This window comes from Tiliqua scincoides, chromosome 5 (genome assembly GCF_035046505.1).
Source record: "Tiliqua scincoides isolate rTilSci1 chromosome 5, rTilSci1.hap2, whole genome shotgun sequence".
In the NCBI taxonomy this organism is placed as follows: domain Eukaryota; kingdom Metazoa; phylum Chordata; class Lepidosauria; order Squamata; family Scincidae; genus Tiliqua; species Tiliqua scincoides.
The window spans coordinates 132,397,962-132,418,023 of NC_089825.1; the positions used below are offsets into that span (position 1 = coordinate 132,397,962).

The 20,062-nt window shown below is 43.1% G+C and overlaps 3 protein-coding genes across 3 annotated transcripts; all 3 read left to right on the forward strand.

Annotated features, from left to right (window-relative positions):
* Positions 1–3,122: 3,122 nt before the first annotated feature.
* On the forward strand, positions 3,123–4,064 carry LOC136653586 (olfactory receptor 6X1-like). The gene has a single exon (XM_066630478.1). It carries the CDS (start codon positions 3,123–3,125, stop codon positions 4,062–4,064), a length of 942 nt encoding a protein of 313 aa, XP_066486575.1.
* An 8,503-nt stretch (positions 4,065–12,567) lies between these two features.
* LOC136653587 (olfactory receptor 6X1-like) lies at positions 12,568–13,548 on the forward strand. Its single transcript, XM_066630479.1, has one exon. It carries the CDS (start codon positions 12,568–12,570, stop codon positions 13,546–13,548), a length of 981 nt encoding a protein of 326 aa, XP_066486576.1.
* A 4,545-nt stretch (positions 13,549–18,093) lies between these two features.
* On the forward strand, positions 18,094–19,080 carry LOC136653588 (olfactory receptor 6X1-like). The gene has a single exon (XM_066630480.1). It carries the CDS (start codon positions 18,094–18,096, stop codon positions 19,078–19,080), a length of 987 nt encoding a protein of 328 aa, XP_066486577.1.
* Positions 19,081–20,062: the final 982 nt, after the last annotated feature.

Consider the following 20,062-nt stretch of genomic DNA (forward strand, 5'->3'; position numbering starts at 1 on the left):
CTGCATTTCCACTACAGCTTTAATCCACTTTCAGTGCACTTACATAAGAACAGCCGCACTGGATCAGGCCATAGGCCCATCTAGTCCAGCTTCCTGTATCTCACAGTGGCCCACCAAATGCCCCAGGGAGCACACCAGATAACAAGAGACCTCATCCTGGTGCCCTCCCTTGCATCTGGCATTCTGACATAACCCATTTCTAAAATCAGGAGGTTGCGCATACACATCATGGCTTGTAACCCATAATGGATTTTTCCTCCAGAAACTTGTCCAATCCCCTTTTAAAGGCGTCCAGGCCAGATGCTGTCACCACATCCTGTGGCAAGGAATTCCACACACCAACCACATGCTGAGTAAAGAAATATCTTCTCTTGTCTGTTCTAACTCTTCCAACACTCAATTTTAGTGGATGTCCGCTGGTTCTGGTGTTATGTGAGAGTGTAAAGAGCATCTCCCTATCCACTCTGTCCATCCCCTGCATAATTTTGTATGTCTCAATCATGTCCCCCCTCAGGCCTCTCTTTTCTAGGCTGAAGAGGCCCAAACACCATAGACTTTCCTCATAAGGAAGGTGCCCCAGCCCAGCAATCATCTTAGTTGCTCTCTTTTGCACCTTTTCCATTTCCACTATATCCTTTTGAGATGTGGCGACCAGAACTGGACACAATACTCCAGCTGTGGCCTTACCATAGATTTGTACAATGGCATTATAATATTAGCCCAATCTATCCCCCCAATGTATTCTGGGGGGACTGCGGTTTGCTATGAAATCTGGGAGCTGCTGGAGCTACCCTTTACAAACTGCACACTTCAGAACGCCTTGGCGTAATGGAAGTGCATTGAAAGCAGTGGCGGACATCCCCCTCACCACTACTGCGGCAAAGGTCCACGAGGACGTCCGCTGCGAGAGATGCTGCCCCGCACGCATGAAGCCGCCTCCTACCTCTGAAGCATGATGGAGCCTTGCGTGACCTTAGAGCCAACTGAGAAGGCCTTGTGAGGCTTCCCCACCGTCTAAAACTGCACTTCCGGAAAGCTGAATGTGCTGCTTCAGACCACGTTGGGAGCCTCAGGGAGGCTTCCCGTGCAGTCCTAGAGGCATGCTGGCTCAGCACCTGGGTTATTTGCCCCAATTAACCAGCACTAGGTCTGCTTCTGGTTGAAAGTGCCCACAAGAACAGTCGAATCCTATTGAGGTTTGGACACTGAGTCACAGCTTTTCTGACCATATCTGGGGGCTGGTCTGAAGTATGGGGGCTGGCCATCAAACTATGTGCATAGTTTGATGATAGGCCATTCAATAGAATGTAAAGACATTCCTAGTTGCTGGGACGACTCACGATCATTTGAAGGATTGATTGTACTAAAAATACCTTTGTGAGTTTTAACAAATGTTTACAATGTATTTGGGAGTCTTTCGTTAGAAACTGTTCCTCTGGGAAATAGGAGTTGCAGGAGATATTGCCAAAAGAGAGAAAATAATTGCTCCACTCTAGCAGAAAAATCTTCGAAAGGCAATGTTGAGTAGATGCAAAGGGAGTAATGTCCACATCCCCTATCCGGACCTTTCTCTATTAGTTGCTTCTCTGGATAAGAGGGAACATTCTTGTCTCTTCTATGAACCTTTTCCCAAACATCAGTGCTGATGACATTGGTAGCACTGCAAGCAAGGAGGGGAGCTTCAGAATGGAGCGTAAAGGGTACAAGCCCTAAACTGTGACATTTTATTTTGCAGTCCATCTCAATCCCTTTATGTTCCAAGGAATTTGCTTCTGAGTAAGTATGTTTAGGAGAGCAGCACCAGTGAAATCAGTGGGAGGAAATCTGTTCTGTGCTTATGGGCTTTGGTTCAAATGAAAGTGAAATACACATTGGGTTTATATTCACAGACACATAGTCATCACTAAGCTCCCCTGAATTCAGTGAGGAAAGTTAATAGTGACTTGATTTAAGTCCCAAAAATTATTGTACTGTTATTATTTATTTCAACAGTTATTGTTATTATTGTACTGTTATTTATTGTTTTATTGTTTTAATTCCAATAAAGGTTATGATAGAAGGTAAGTCCCAAAAATTTGTTAGTCATTACTAAGTTTGAATGCATATGCACTGTAAAGACTACCCCGTGGTTTCAGCAGGTGCCGTTCAGTATATGTTCCAGCAAGCTCCCTGTCCCTTTCTTATGCATTGCAGCCTATAGAAGGTCCACCCACTAATGTACCTTTGTGGTTATACAGAAAGGTTGTGGCACCATTCTATACATTAACATCATTCTGTGCATTACTGAGAAAAAACAAAACAACACAACTCAGAATCTGACATGAGGTTCCAGGATTTCCACGAGATTGCCACATTTCTAAATTAGATTATTTTTTATAACTGATTTTTTTTTTCATGACAAGTTTTATTGTGATCAGATTTTGTTTTTATTTTATTTTCTAAGCAGAAGCCTATACATCTTAGTTTAATGAGGTTCCTTCTTCATTCTGAATATATAAAATACAGGGTATGATTAGAGGTTTTTCATATGTTATAGGTACAGGTGTGATTTTTCAGTTATAAAACAGAAATAAAAACACCCAAGACCATATTCTGCACTTCACATTTTTGTTTAAAAAATCAAGAAAACAAATCTGTGAAAGATAAATAATCAATAATAGGCTGGACTGGGGGAGTGCATGGTTAATGATTGTGACTGCATCTCCTGACACTATACCACTTAAATTTACTATCTAGTACACTTTTAACTAGCAGACTTTATTAAAATGCACTCTTGAATAAAACCACATAACATTTCTTTCAACACTTTTCCTCCATGGAAAAATATGAAATAATAAAAACATGTAAGAACACCTCTAGCTATATGAGAGACAAGAAGCCCCAATATCTTCCTTCCATCTGTCCATAATATGCTGTTACTAGTAGTGCCTTTTATGTCATTGATATTGACAAAGATTTGAATGTCTGCTAAAGTTCCTCTCTATCGAATTTCCTATCAGATTAAAAAAGAAGACTCAAACACAAGTGATTTTGAATGTCCACACCTGAACCCTCAGTAACTCTCAGTGGAAATCAGTAACTTGTATCTTCTCTAACGCATCCTGTGTTGGTTCTATGAAGTCATGGAAGTGAGGAATACTTCCACAGTTACGGAATTTATCCTTCTGGGCTTCCCTTCCCTTCACCACGTACGGAGCCTCTGCTTCTCAGTGGTTCTCTTGATGTACAGTCTGAGCGTGCTGGGAAATGGGTTCATCCTCCTCATCGTCTTTGTGGATCCCAAGCTCCAAACACCCATGTATGGCTTCTTGTGCAACCTGGCCTTTCTGGAGATCTGCTATACCTCCACTGCAGTCTCCACATTGCTGCAGACATTTGTCAGTGCAAGGACCACCATTTGCTTCCATTGTTGCATGGCTCAGATTCTTTTCATCTTTCTCTTTGGAGGCATTGAATTCGTGGTCCTCACCGTGATGTCCTTTGACCGCTACATTGCGATATGCCATCCACTGCGCTATCCAGTCATCATGACCAAAGCTCTCTGCTTCCAGTTGGCCATCGGATCCTGGCTGGGAGGATTTGTAGTCATATTCATCCAAGCTGCCATGCTGTGGACTTTACCTTTCTGTAATTCCAACGTCATAGACCACTATTTCTGTGACATCGGGCCAGTCCTAAGTTTATCCTGCTCAAACACTCACCTCCATGAACTGATACGGTTGCTGTCAGCCATCTCCATGGTGCTTATCTCTCTTCTTCTGATTGTGGTGTCCTACATCTTCATCGTCTGTTCTGTCCTGCGTATTCCCTCAGCAAGTGGCCGCAAGAAAGCCTTCTCTACATGCACCTCTCACCTGACTGTGGTCTCCATTACATACGGGGCTGTTATGTTTATGTACATCCGGCCAAACGCGCGCTCTGCGTTTCATTTCAACAAGGAGGTCGCTGTCTTGAACACAGTCGTTGCCCCCATGCTGAACCCTTTCATATACACCATCAGAAATGAGGAAGTAAAGAAAGCATTCAGGAGGGTAGTTTGCAAAAAGGGAAGTTGCTTCCAATAGAAATTATTCAGTGGGAGAAATGCCAGCAGAGAGGCTCACAAAAAGGAGATTTGCAGTGCAATCTTCATGCTTATCGACTCTTTAGCAAGCAAGTCCTGTTGAGTTCAATTTCACTCACTGCCAGGTATGTGTATATAGGATTGCAACCATGGAAATGACAAGAAACAGTATTTTCTCTTGTTTTCCCGGCAATAGGAAATCATCAGTTGTACGTACATGTTTAGTTTATTTAACAGGAGAGAAGAAATAGAAGCTGTTTATTAAAAGAAAAGACATGACAGGGTTCAGTGTGAGGGCTGAAGCAATGCTTGCCCTTTACTGATATGTATGTACTTCCCATCTCAGCTCTCAGAATGTTTATTTCACTAATCGGTTGTTTAGTGAATCAGCTTATATTGTCCCTACGAAAACTGGAAAGATGGAGGACTTCCACTTTCCAAAACAAAACAGCCCTACTCCAGTGACTTTAGTAGGAGCCCTACTCCTACTCCGGCTAATGTCGGTATCATTGAATGTCCATTTGTCCATATTGTCATTGCAATGTAAAGTTCCACTCCCATCTATCACTTTATTTCAGGGGTGTTTCCACAGTCCTTCTGCCAGGTAAAAAGATGTTCTTGCTGTCTTTGGAACCGACGTAACCCACAAGGCCTTCACCAAAAGACCTGCTGAAGGTGCCCTCTTGAGTTTTCTTCCCTACTGAAACTGAGTTGAAACACCTAAGAACAAAGAAGAACCCCACTGGATCAGGCCATAGGCCCACAGAGTCCAGCTTCCTGTATCTCACAGTGGCCCACCAAATTCCCCAGAGAGCACACAAGACAACAAGAGACCTGCATCCTGGTGCCCTCCCTTGCATCTGGCACCTGTATCTGAAACAAGTGCATACACTTCTCTTGTCTATCCCAGCTGTGTTTTTTTTAGCATGCAGGTTGTCTGTCTGCATGTCACTTAACTCAGTTAAGTAAGACACTGTTCCTAAGCAAGAAGTTGTGTGCTTCCACGTGATGCTGTGAGCCAATTGCTCTCACTAAACTCCAAAGTACCGCCATTTTGACATCAGTTCTGACATCAGTTCTGATGGGTTATAAGACACGATGTGTATGTGGAACCTCCTGATTTTAGAAATGGGCTATGTCAGATGCAAGGGAGGGCACTAGGATGCAGGTCTCTTGTTATCTGGGGTGCTCTCTGGGGCATTTGTGTGCTCTCTGGGGCCTGATCCAGTGGGGTTATTCTGATGTTCTTATGACTCTGGTCCTAAAACGATTGTTAGTAAGAAACTGTGAGCCACCCCTGACCCAGTGCTTGACCCTCTAGTGCCTTAGTCCTTGAAGACCAGACAGAACTGGTCTGCATTATCTTGCCAAAGCAAAAACCAACAGGAGGAGTGAAGGGTGTATTTGAGTGTGGCAGGGATGGAAATTTACTGGACTTTTGCCTGTCAAATGTATTGCTTGAACTGAGTAGAAAAAGCTAGGTGCATCTAGCTACACTCGTGCATGATCTGAGGCAAATGGCCTCCTTGCTGCCTTGCCTTGGTCCCAGCAATAAACAGGCTTTATACAGGCACCACCTGCCAAATTAAATTTACATCTTCGCGGAAATTGACCCCCAAAATTCAGGTCGAAAGGGGAGTGAAACAGGGGTGCATTTTAGCTCCCACTCTTTTAAATCTTTTTCTACACGATTTTACCCCCTTTTTGCTTCAGATAGATGGACATTTTTCCAAACTAGGTTCAATGCATATTCCAGCATTGCTTTATGCAGATGATGCAGTGCTAGTTTCCTGTACACCTATTGGACTTAAGCGACTTTTAAACAGAACTTCTGACTATCTGAAATGTAACAAACTCAAATTGAGCTCCCAGAAAACCAAAGTTATGGTCTTTTCAAAATCATGGAGCCCAGGCACTTGGTCTATTGGAGGGGAGAAACTGGAACAGGTCAAAAGCTTTAAATATCTTGGAATTCACTTCCACTACAATCTTTGCTGGGGTACTCATCAAAAATTGGTTACCAACTTGGCCCATGTCACTTTGCAGAGCACCAATCGATTCTTTTTTAGTCAGGGCAATCATTATATACCAGCTGCTCTCAAGGTATTTACTGCCAAGGTATCGGCAGAGCTCCTGTACGGGTGCCCTATCTGGATTAGTGCTATAAATCACACCCTTGAGAGTATCCAAGCTAAATTTTTGAGGGCTATCCTTCGTTTACCTAAATCTGTACCATACTCTGCATTATGTTTGGAGACTGGACAATCGCTCTTAGTATCAAGAGCATGGTTTTTAACCATACGCTATTGGCTCCAATTACATTATAACGTGAAACCAGGCAGTCTCCTATCCAGAATGCTATCTGAGTCTGGTTCTTCTAAATGGTATAGCCAAATTAAATCAAAAATTGAATCAATTGGTTTTTCTTTGGATTTTTTAAGTTTCTATCCATTTCCTGGAGTTTATCAAAGGGTGAAGCAAAGAATGCTAGACATTGAGGCACAAAACCTCTTTGAACTTGCTTCTAGAATTTGCTCCCCTCTTAATTTCTCTATCCCGCTAAAGTATGGGCAAATGGCTCCTTATCTGAGTATTCTGATCAACCCTTCTGAACGCTGTGCAATCTCCTTGGCAAGATTCAATGTGTTCCCATCCAAGATCACAGAAGGCAGATATAGGCAAATACCATATAAAGAACGCCTCTGCCCTTGTAATTTGGGAAATGTTGAATCAATCATACACATTCTTTTTTATTGTCCTCGGCACACTAGATCCCACCACACTTACATGACTCCACTTCTCGGCAAAATGAATGGGCTTTCGGATGAGACAAAACTGAAGTGTCTCCTAAATGACTGCTCACCAGATGTGCTAAAGGGAGTTTCTAAATTTTTACTTTTGGCGATTTCTAAGCCTTCTTAATGTAATTTGTCAAAAATGTTGATATTTTATGTTGAACTGTAAGTGTTTTATTAGTAATTTAGTATCTTAACTCCGTTTTTGATAAACGGGATTAGGACTAATTATGTTTGCTTTTATGATTTATCTATCTATGCCTAATAAAGGTTCATTCATTCATTCACTCACTCAATAAACAAGCTGTTTTCTGCTATACCTTCCCTCAGAGTGTTAAATTGGGGCATAGCACTCCAGGCATTGAAGCTCATGCTTCCTTTGTGGGTTCAAGGGCAACACACTGTTAGTAAAGAAAAAAGCAAAGGTAATGGGTGAGGGGCCCACAGAAAATCACAGAGAAGTGAAATTGCAGATACCAGATCCATGAACACAGTGGGAATACCTGTATAAATATTTGTATTTGAGTTGTGAGCCATTTTGGGTGTCCTTTGGGGGAATAAACAGGTTATGAATCCAATAAAATATTTCTTTACTCAGCGTGTGGTTGGTCTGTGGAACTCCTTGCCACAGGATGTGGTGATGGCATCTGGCCTGGATACCTTTAAAAGGGGATTGGACAAGTTTCTGGAGGAAAAATCAATTATGGGTTACAAGCCATGATGTGTATGTGCAACCTCCTGATTTTAGAAATGGGCTATGTCAGATGCAAGGGAGGGCACCAGGATCCAGGTCTCTCGTTATCTGGTGTGCTCCCTGGGGCATTTGGTGGGCCACTGTGAGATACAGGAAGCTGGATTAGATGGGCCTATGGCCTGATCCAGTGGGGCTGTTCTTATGTAATTGTTCTTTCTGGTGGCTTACAGTTTTGACCCATTTTCCATAAATGAAGCCCAAAAGGAATACGAGGTGTGACCAGAAAGTAATGAGAATGAATTTCCTATGCTCAAAAAGGGCTCTGTGAAGCTGGCCAAGGTCACTTGGAGTGGAATGCCAGGTATATGTTGGAACACTGATCAGTTGCATTCCAGGCCTGTCAGAGTCGAGACATTCTTTTTTGTGACATCCTGTTCAAATGTGTCGCATTAAGAAAAATGCAAGCGCGTTTGAAACAGCAGCAAGCGATAAAATTTTGTTTGAAATGGGGTAAAAGTGCATCCGAAACTTTGGAAATGGTGAGGAAAGCTTATGGAGAAGCTGCGCTATCATCTGCGCAAGTGTCCCGACGGCACAAGGCCTGACTGATGGCTCACTGTCAGAATGGGAATTCCCCCACTGAAATTGTTACTCAGGATTTGCCACGGTGCTTTGGGGGTCAGAGAGTTTTTGGCTAAAAAGCACATTGCAGTGGTTCCCCATCCACCCTACAGCCCCAGCTTGGCTCCTTGCAAACTTTTCATATTCCCAAAGATGAAGAATGGTTTGAAAGGACAAAGTTTTGGTAGTATGCATAATGCCCAAAGAGCCACTACACAGGCTCTGAATGCCACCCCACCTGAAGACTTCCAGGGATGCTATGAAGAATGGAAATATCTCTGGGAGCATCATGTACACTCACAAGGTGCATACTTAGAAGGAGACAATGTTGAATTGTAAAATTTTTCAATAGAAGAATTTTTAAAATATCATTCTCATTACTTTCTGGTCACACCTTGTATTATGAACTAGACCAGGGGTGTCAAACATATGGCACAACCCCTTCAGGTGCACACAGAGTTCCAGGGCCTCTCTCCTCTGCCCTCTCCAAATAGCTCAGAAGGCCTCAGAGCATTTGTGGGCCTGTTCACAAGAGGAAGGAGAAATTTCACAAGAGAACATAAGAATAGCCCCACTGGATCAGGCCATAGGCCCATCATAGCTTCCTGTATCTCACAGTGGCCCACCAAATGCCCCAGGGAGCACACCAGATAACAAGAGACCTGCAAGGCCTCCTGGGAATTGTAGTTAAGAACATAAGAACAGCCCCACTGGATCAGGCCACAGGCCCATCTAGTCCAGCTTCCTGTATCTCACAGCGGCCCCACCAAATGCCCCAGGGAGCACACCAGATAACAAGAGACCTGCAAGGCTTCCTGGTAATTGTAGTTTAGGAACATAAGAACAGCCCCACTGGATCAGGCCACAGGCCCATCTAGTCCATCTTCCTGTATCTCACAGCGGCCCACCAAATGCCCCAGGGAGCACACCAGACAACAAGAGACCTCATCCTGGAGCCCTCCCTTGCATCTGGCATTCTGACAAGAGGAAGGAGGTGGTGGGCTCACATCAGACATGTTAGACCATGGGGAACCAGGAAGTAGCAAAGCCTGTGTAGAGGGTTCCACAGCAGGAGAGGAGCAGGAGGTGAAGCTCTGCTAGATGTTCTTGCCTTAGAGGAGGAAAAAACTGCGAAGTCTGGAGGACTATAATACCTTTTTCTTCTGAATTCTCAAAGACTCAGGATGGCATTTTAGGGAACAAGCCTAACCAGGTCTGCTCAGAAGTAAGTCCTATTTTGTTCAATGGGGCTTACTCTCAGGAAAGTGTGGTTAGGATTGCAGCCTTAGTCTCACAACAACCCTTTGAATTGGGTTAGGATGCAATGGAGAGAGAGTAACCTTCACACGAGGTTACTCTATGAACCTCAAACACAGCAGAGGTCTTCACCTGCTTATCTCCAGTTCTAATCCCCATCAAATCCTGCCCAGCATTATGACTCAAACATATGCGAGAAAACATATATATAGTTTGATAGTAGACCAATCTATGAAAATGCAAAGACATTTCTAATTGTTGGCACTACTCAAAGTCTTCTGGAGGTTTAAATGTAGTAAAAATACCTTTTTCAATTCTAATGAATGTTGACAATGTATCTGGGGGACCTTTGTTAGAAACTGTTCCTCTGGGAAACAGGAGCTGCAGGAGATATTACCAGAAGGGAAAACATGATTACTCCACTCTAACAGAAGAAACTTCTCAAGGTACAGATGGAAAGCCAGTAATGTTCATATCCCACTTATGAAACTTTCTCTATTAGTGGATTCTGCGGATAAGAGAAAACAAACTTGTCTCTCCCATGAAGCCTCTTTCTCAATGTCAGTGATATTTATGGCGCTGCAAGGAAGAAGTGGTTCAGAATGATGCCTAAAGAACGCAAGCCCTAATCTGCGGAAGTTTATGTTGCAGTCAATCCCAATTCCTTCAAACTTCTAAGGAATTTGCATCTGAGTAAGTATGTTTAGGTGAGCAGCACCAGTGAATTCAGTGGGAGGAAATCTGTTCTGTGTTTATAGGCTTTCATAAAATGACAATGAAATAGACATTGGGTTTTATTTAAGACATGTAGTCGTCACTAACCTTCACTGAATTCAGTGAGGTAAGTTAATCGTGACTTGATTTAAGTGAAGAAAATTCCGGTCATGATTAAGAGCCCAATCCTACGGCCTGTAGTGCCAGGAGTAGGCTTGTATCACTGGCTCTGGGTGTCATAAATGGGTTTTTTCCATAGGTCTTGTTGGTCACTTTAGGCAGGTGTCGTGTGGGTTTTGGGTAGGTAAGGTCATCTCGGTGTACACCGCAGGATGGCACGGGCTAGGTGGACTCCACACTTGGTCATGCTGGCATTCCCGGCTGGGTGACACAGGCTGGATGAACCTCGGCCTGGTGGCAAAGGTCCACTGCGGGTTCGCTCGGGTGGCCTGAGCTAGCCTGCCACCCTGCCCCTTCGGGGTGACAATGAAGGGGGCGGCAGGCTTGTACTGACGCTGCCCAGAGTCTGGTGTCCCAAATCATTATAGGGGGAAGTAGACGGGCAGCTTCATTTCCCCCATGTAGAACCCACATGACTTATTTGTTAGTCCCTGTTGCAATCTGAAGTATATTTAAATAGTTAATAAAGTGGCCCTTTGTACCATATGCCCTTGCCTGTGTCTTTATTGGGGGGTGCTGGGTAAACGCATTGTAAAAACTTCCATTTAGGTGCCCTTCAGTGTATGTTCCATCTAAGAGCAGGTTCACCTGTTTCTTTTCAGGCATTTCAGCCTATAGAAGTGCCACTCATTAGAACTTCATTGCAATATAATAATAATAACAACAACAACAACAACAACAACAACAACAACAACAACAACAACAACAGGTATTTATATACCGCCTTTCTTGGTCTTTATTCAAGACTTTATTCAAGGCGGTTTACATAGGCAGGCTTTATTTAAATCCCTTATTAAATAGGGATTTTTACAATTGAAAGAAGGTTCTTTCTTTCAAGAACCACTACATTCAGGTGTTTCTATCTGATCTGGTTTCACACCCTGGCCTCCATCCTCCCACGCTCAGAGCAGATGGAATAACTCGGCTCAGCTTGTCAGCTGCTTCAAGGTCGCAGGTGCTGGTGGCCTCGAACCGGCGACCTTGTGGATGTTATCTTCAGGCAGACGGAGGCTCTACCCTCTAGACCAGACCTCCTGCCCATATATGCGTGTGTGTGTGTGTGTGTGTGTGTATATATATATATATGGCAATATATATGTACCATTATATACACTGATATTCTGTGCATGGTTGAGAAACAGAGCATTCAGAATCTTTCACAAGGTCCCATGATTTTCTTGGGAGTTCCATATCTCAACACTGGAATTATTTTTGATAACTTTTATTATTATATTTCATGAAAAGTTTTGCCTTGACCAGATTTTGTTTGTTTGTTTGCTAATTTTATTTCAAGGCAGAGACCTGTGCAATCTCGGTTTAAGAACTTCCCTTTGTAATTCTGCCGAATATGATTTGAGGTTTTTCGTATGCTATAGCTGAGATAGACAAAGCAAGTTATGTTTCTAATGGCATAACTGGGCCTTGCTTTCTGGCAGCACAAGGCATTCTATTTAAAGTTATTTTGTTTATCTAAAATATGTATACATTTCTTCTCCTATACAATTAAAAAATAAAATTGCAACAATAAAAACCTATAAATAAAATCAGATACAGAAAAACCATTAAAAGCAATTTAAGGTTATATAGTTAAAAATATAAAATTAGCAACAGCGTAAACACATGGCATAAAAACAGCAACTAAGGGTCCCTCCTCCCTCCTCAATGCCAAACAAATATTTAGACACCAGCCCCCCCCCCCCCCAAAAAAAAAAAAATGTATAAAGACAGGGCTGATCTTAAATATTCCGGAGTGGTATGTTGGTGGAGGGAACATGCTGTATGAGAGTAAGAGGAATTTCTTAAGAATAATTTAATGTCAAAACCCAAAAATCTTTGTTCCGTTTGGCCATAACCTGTTATTATTTAGGATGCCTTTTGAGGGCCCAATTCTATCCAATTTTCCAGTGCCGGTGCAGTACTGCCAATGGGGTATGTACCTCATCCAGGGCTGGGGAAACAGACAGCAGCCTCCTTAAGGTATGGAAATATTTGTTCCCTTACCTTGAGGCTGCATTGCAGTTGCGCCAGTGCTGGAAAGTTGGTTAGGATTGGGCCCTAAGTCATTTATATTCAAAAAATGAATGTCTGCTAACGTCCTGCTCTTTATTTTCCTACCGGATTAAAAAAAAAAGACGCACACAAGTGATCTTGAATGTTCACACCTGAACCCGCAAAAACTTGGAATGAAACTATCATCTATTTTCTATAATACATCCTTATAACTGAGCTGGTCTTACGAAGTCATGGAAGTGAGGAATACTTCCACAGTTACAGAATTTATCCTTCTGGGCTTCCCTTCTCTTCACCACGTACGGAGCCTCTGCTTCTCAGTGGTTCTCTTGATGTACAGTCTGAGCATTCTGGGAAATGGGTTCATCCTCTTCATCGTCTTTGTGGATCCCAAGCTCCAAACACCCATGTATGGCTTCTTGTGCAACCTGGCCTTTCTGGAGATCTGCTATACCTCCACTGCGGTCCCCACATTGCTGCAGACATTTGTCACTGCAAGGACCACCATTTCCTACCATTGTTGCATGGCTCAGTTTTTCTTCATCTTTTCCCTTGGAACCATTGAGCTCCTCCTCCTCACCGTGATGTCCTTTGACCGCTACATTGCAATATGCCATCCCCTTCGCTATCCAGTTATTATGACCAAAGCTCTCTGTTTCCAGTTGGCCATAGGATCCTGGTTGACAGGATTCCTTGATATTATATTCCAAGGTGTCACAGTATGGACTCTACCTTTCTGTGATTCCAACGTCATAGACCACTATTTCTGTGACTTTGGGCCACTCTTAAGTTTATCCTGCTCAGACACTCACCACCTTGAACTGCTAGCAATGCTGTCGGCCATCTTCTTTGTGCTTTTCACTTTTCTTCTGATTGTGGTGTCCTACATCTTCATCATCTCCACTGTCCTGCGAATTCCCTCTGCAAGCGGCCGCAAGAAAGCCTTTTCCACTTGCACCTCTCATCTGACTGTGGTCTCCATGTTGTATGGGGCTATTATGTTTATGTACATGAGGCCAAATGCACACTCTTCATTTCATTTCAGCAAAGCGGTCCCTGTGTTGACTACAATCGTCACCCCCATGCTAAACCCTTTCATATATACTATCAGGAATGTTGAAGTGAAGCAGGCATTCAGGAGGGCAGTTTACAGAAAGGGAAGTTGCTTCAAAGAGAAGTTATTGAGTGTGAGCAATGCCAGCAGAGAGCATTAAATAAGAGGTTTGCAATGGAACCTTCATGCATACTGATGCAGTAGCAAGTCCCATTGAGTTCAATGGGACTTGCTGCTAGTTAAGTGTGTATAGGATCACAGCCTTAGAAATGGCAGAAAACAGTATTTTATGTCCTCTTTTTGACCAATAGGAAATCGCCAGTTGTGTGTACATGTTTAGTACATACAAAAAATTTAGTATTTTTAGTGATTTTTAAAGTAATTTTAGTACTTTTTTTTGTAACAAAGAAAAATAAAATAACATTTCAAATTAAATTCTAAATATGTTGCATTCATAAGCAGGTATGGGAGTTATCTATGGTTATCTATCTATGGATATCTATTTTAGTCTATAAACAACTCAAAAAGATCTGTTGTTTTCCAACCTCAAATTGTATTAAAATCATCAAATGTTAATTACAATATGAATGAAAATGGTATGTATATGTGCATGTATATTGTTCTCAATGATTGTACTAGATTATTACAGCCCATGAAGGCGGAAGAGCTGCTTAAGATGGGAGGAACATCCCATCTTATGCAGCTTTTTGCTTGTTTGGAATGTATTGTTCATTTTCTTTTTTGGTTTGATGTTACTCTTCATTTGCTGCCTTTTTTAAGATAGTTATACCCTGGATATATTCTTATCACAAAAAACAATATTTATAAAGCATGTTTCGGAATTGTGCAGGCTTAATCAAAGCTTCAGGACTCTCAAAGTGTTGTTGTGAGAATAAATGCCATCCTGAGTCCTTGAAAATTCAGGAAAAAAGGATATCCCAAAGAGGTTTACATGCCACTAAGGATAACAACAAAAGAACCAGTTTTCCTTCTTCTTTGGGCCAAAGACAAAAATGTGCCCCCCCCGGCCGCCATCTTGTCTTCCTTGCATGGCGTAAGTGGTTCTCATCTGGCCTAGGTGCTGTGGTGATGGCAAGCAGTGACAGACCTGCCTTCACTGTTCCCAAGGGCAGGTCCACGACATGGTGCACCCCTCCATCACACCGTGCCCCCCGGAATACTCATGGAATCTTGCACGATGCTCACCACTGCTCGAAAAGGGAGAGAGAGAGAGAGAGAGAGAGAGAGAGAGACTACAAAACATAAAATATTAAGAGAAGGAGCAGTTCTTGGTTTGGAAAATTAAAGCCCAATTCTTAAATTTAGATTTTTATTTTAAGTATTGCTATCACAGTATAATCCCTATGTTTCTGAACATAAATATACAAGTACAGATGAGATAACAATTTAGGGTGCCATCCTATTCTGCGCTGGAACAGGTAAGCCAAAAGGCTTGCGCTGTATCCAGCGCAGAATTGTGGCCACAAGAGGCTCAGCCAGAGGCAAGGGGAAACATTTCCCCTTTCCTCTGGGCAAGGGCTGCTGGTGCCTATGGGTCTCCTCGGACTTGTGCCACCTCTTGCTGTGTGCCACCTCTTGCTTGAAGCCGCTCCGTTCTCCCCAGGAATGGGGGTTAGGATCCGTCATAACTGCTGGATCCCAACACTTCCTCCTGCTCCCCGCCCACCCTCCCTCAGGGCCACCCACTTCCCACCCGTCCCCTGCACAGAAATGCCTCCCTCCCCCTCCTCCTTGCCTCCCCCCTGCCTAACTTTTATTCTTGCATCGGCGCAGACAGGCCTACACAAGCCTGAGAGAGGAAGCCAGCTCGGGGGCTTACGTCAGCCTTCGCAGGCTGGCGCTTCATGAGTACCGGCCTGACTTCCTCTCAAGGAGGTGCAAGCATGCCTTATGGCACGTTTGCGACCCTCCTGAGCCGGAGCAAGGAATTTGTGTTGGCCCAAGGGCGCATTTGGATTGCGCCCATAATGAATGAAGCATGAGTGTTGGTTTATTAACATAAAAGTTTAAGAAGATCCAGTTGGAAATGGCCAAAAGCCTGACTAGTCCAGCTGCTATCTAATAATCTGCTTATCTGTCAGTTGCCTCTGCAAAGTCCACAAGCAGGAAATGAGAGTATGTCCTTTTTTCACGGTTATGCTCCTGCAACTGGTATATGGAGGCACACTGCCACTGAAAACGGAGGCAGCCATAGCCAGCATGACCAGTAGCCAGTGATAGGCCTGCCTGCGTGCCATAAATGTGTTTAATCCCCTTCTGAACCCCTCCAAGCTGGTTGCCGTCACCACATCTTGCGGTTGCAAATTCCACAGATGAATGGTGGGTCTTTGTGAAGAAACATTTCATTTCATTCACACTAATAGTCAAGTCCTCTTGAGTGCTGACCTGTTGCGCATAGCCTTTTCTGAGAGCAGGCGCATGTTCTACTGTGGCAAAATAGCTGCTGATGGAAATCTTAATCTGCACAGTGCATGTGAGGCTGATTGGGTCAGGAGTGGGGGTTCGGATCCAAACTGTACTGGCATGGCCCAATTCCATTCCACCCACCAATCTGCACTTTTGGATCTTTCGGTGCTTGGAGGATTGAATGTAGTAAACATCGCTTTCTAAATTTTAATGAATGATTTCAAAGTTCCTGGGAGTCCTTTGTTAGATGCTGTTCCTCTGGGAAATGGGAGCTGCAGGAGGTATTACCAGAAGACAGGAAATAATTGTTCCAGTCTAGCAGAAGAATCTTCTAAAGAACATGGGGAGTAGATGGAAAGATGGACATGTTCATCTCCCCCGTCTGGAGCTCTGAACCTCTTCCCAAATGTCAAAGAAGCCTCCTTCCCAATGTCGACAACATCTATAGCACCGAAACAAGAAGTGAAGCGTCTGAACGGAGTCTAAAAAATATGAGTCCCAGTCCATGAAAGAATTTTTGCAGTCAACCTCATTCCCTTCAAACTGCAAAGGAATTTGCATCTGAGTAAGTACCTTTAGGAGAGCAGTGCCAGTGAAATCAACAAAAATTAGAAATTTGTTCTTTGTTTATGGGCTGTGTTTATGGGCTTAGAGACAATGACATTGAAATACACATCGGGTTTTATTCAAAGACATGAATAGTATATTAGCCATGGCTAGGTTTGTATAGAAATAGTATGTTAAAAACTTCCCAGTGGTTTCAGCAGGTGCCATTCAGTGCATGTTCCATCCAGATGATTAGGTTTTCCTGTTTCTTATGCATTGCAGCCTACGAAGTCCCGCTCCTTAAATCTTCATACACCTTTCTGGCTATCGTATTGGCAACCTTCAGTCTCGAAAGACTATGGTATCGCGCTCTGAAAGGTGGTTCTGGCACAGCGTCTAGTGTGGCTGAAAAGGCCAATCCGGGAGTGACAATCCCTTCCACACCGGGAGCAAGTGCAGTCTGTCCGTGGTCTGTCTCCCTGGCTATGGGCCTTCCTTCTTTGCCTCTTAGCCTCAGACTGTTGGCAAAGTGTCTCTTCAAACTGGGAAACTCTTCAAACTGGGAAAGGCCATGCTGCACAGCCTGCCTCCATGCGGGCAGCTCAGAGGCCAGGGTTTCCCACTTGTTGAGGTCCATCCCTAAGGCCTTCAGATCCCTCTTGCAGATGTCCTTGTATCGCAGCTGTGTATTTCTGGCTATATGAAGATGTCATTGCACCATTTTATACAGCGGCATCATTCCGGACATGGTTGAGACACTGAACATTCTGAATCTGTCATGAGGTTCCATGAGTTTCATGGGATTTCCATATCTCAATATTTGATTATTTTTGATAACTGATATTTTATTTTTTCATGACAAGTTTCATCACGAACAGATTTTATTTAATCACGAACAGATTTTATTTTTTTTATTTTAATGAACATCACGAACAGGTTTTATTTTAAAGAACATCACGGACAGATTTTATTTTTTTAATTTTAACTTTAACTTTCTTTTTCTCTAGGCAGAAGCTTGTACAATCTTTAATGAGTTTCTTCTTTGTTCTGGGTATATAATGTAAAGAGTATGATTTCTCAAATGCTATAGGTAAAGGTGTGATTTTTTTTTTTTTTCCAATTATAACAAAATAAAAACACCTAATACCTCATTCTTCACTCCTCATTTTTGTAAAAAAACAAAACAAAACAAACACACAGAAAAGACAGAATCTGTGAAATATAAATAATAAATAATGAGCTGGACTAGGGGGTGCATGGGTAATGATTTTGTCTGTATTGGATGACACTATACTACTTACATTAAGAGTACACTTTTAACTATTATACTTTATGAAAACACACCTTTGGAATAAAATCACATAACACCACTTTCTGCACTTTTCTTCCAATGGGAAAAAATGAAATTTGTGAAACAATAAAAACATAAGCGGTAAGAACACATAAAAAACATAGAGGTAAGAACACCTCTAGCTATATGAGAGACAAGAAGCCCCAATATCTTCCTTCCATCTGTCCATAATATGCTGTTACTAGTAGTGCCTTTTATGTCATTTATATTGACAAAGATTTGAATATCTGCTGAAGCTCTTTTTCTATTTTCCTACCAGATTAATAAGAAGACTCAAACACAAATTATGTTTAATGTCTACAACTGAGTACTCAGAAGCTCACAGTGGGACTTAGTAGCTTGTACCTTCTCTAACACATCCTGTGTTGGTCCCATGAAGTCATGGAAGTGAGAAATACTTCCACAGTTACAGAATTTGTCCTTCTGGGCTTCCCTTCCCTTCACCACGTTCGGAGCCTCTGCTTCTCAGTGGTTCTCTTGATGTACAGTCTGAGCATTCTGGGAAATGGGTTCATCCTCTTCATCGTCTTTGTGGATCCCAAGCTCCAAACACCCATGTATGGCTTCTTGTGCAACCTGGCCTTTCTGGAGATCTGCTATACCTCCACTGCGGTCCTCACATTACTGCAGACATTTGTCATTGGAAGGACCACTATTTGCTATTGTTGCTGCATGGCTCAATCTTTTTTCATCTTTTGCCTTGGAACGATTGAGCTCCTCCTCCTCACCGTGATGTCCTTTGACCGCTACATTGCAATATGCCATCCCCTTCGCTATTCAGTTATCATGACCAAAGCTCTCTGCTTCCAGTTGGCCATAGGAGCCTGGTTGGCAGGATTTCTTGATATAATATTCCAAGGTGTCATAGTATGGAATTTACCTTACTGTGATTCCAATGTCATAGACCATTATTTGTGTGACATTGGGCCACTCTTAAGTTTATCCTGCTCAGACACACATCCCCTTGAACAGCTAGGGCTACTGTTGGCCATCTTCATTGTGCTTATAACTCTCCTTCTGATTGTGGTGTCCTACATCTTCATCATCTCCACGGTTCTGCGAATTGCCTCTGCAATTGACCGCAAGAAAGCCTTTTCCACTTGCACCTCCCACCTGACTGTGGTCTCCATTACCTACGGGGCTATTATGTTCATGTACGTCCGACCAAACATGCACTCCTCATTTCATTACAACAAGGCAGTCGCTGTCTTGAATTCAGTCATCGCCCCCATGCTGAACCCTTATATATACACCATCAGGAATGTGGAAGTCAAGCAAGCCTTCAGGAGGGCCGTTTACAAAAAAGGGACTTGCTTCAAAGAGACGTTATTCAGTGGAAGCAATGGCAGTAGACAGGACCAGAAGTAGGAGTTTTACAGTGCAAACTTAATGCATTTTGGCTCAGTACTAAGCCCCATTGAATTCAGTGGCACGGCCATGTAAATGTGTATTGGATCACAGCCTTAGAAATGGCAAGAAAGAGTAGTCTCCTTCCTCTTTTTGACCATAGGAAATCATAATTTGAATGTACTTATTCAGTTTATTTTACAGGAGAGAGGAATAGAAGTTATTATTATTATTATTATTTTAATGACATAGCAGGGTCCAGGAAAGGACACAAGAAATAATATGTACTCATCCTCTCCAACACAGCTCTTGGAATGTTTATTTTATGGCTGCTACTACTCCTACTACATTGTATTTATATTGTATTGGCAACCTTCAGTCTCGAAAGACTATGGTATCGCGCTCTGAAAGGTGGTTCTGGCACAGTGTCTAGTGTGGCTGAAAAGGCCAATCCGGGAGTGACAATCCCTTCCACACCGGGAGCAAGTGCAGTCTGTCCCTGGTCTGTCTCCCTGGCTATGGGCCTTCCTTCTTTGCCTCTTTGCCTCAGACTGTTGGCAAAGTGTCTCTTCAAACTGGGAAAGGCCATGCTGCACAGCCTGCCTCCAAGCGGGCCGCTCAGAGGCCAGGGTTTCCCACTTGTTGAGGTCCATCCCTAAGGCCTTCAGATCCCTCTTGCAGATGTCCTTGTATCGCAGCTGTGGTCTACCTGTAGGACACTTTCCTTGCACGAGTTCTCCATAGAGGAGATCCTTTGGGATCCGGCCATCATCCATTCTCACGTCATGACCGAGCCAACGCAGGCGTCTCTGTTTCAGCAGTGAATACATGCTAGGGATTCCAGCACGTTCCAGGACTGTGTTGTTTGGAACTTTGTCTTGCCAGGTGATGCCGAGGATGCGTCGGAGGCAGCGCATGTGGAAAGCGCTCAGTTTCCTCTCCTGTTGTGAGTGAAGAGTCCATGACTCGCTGCAGTACAGAAGTGTACTCAGGACGCAAGCTT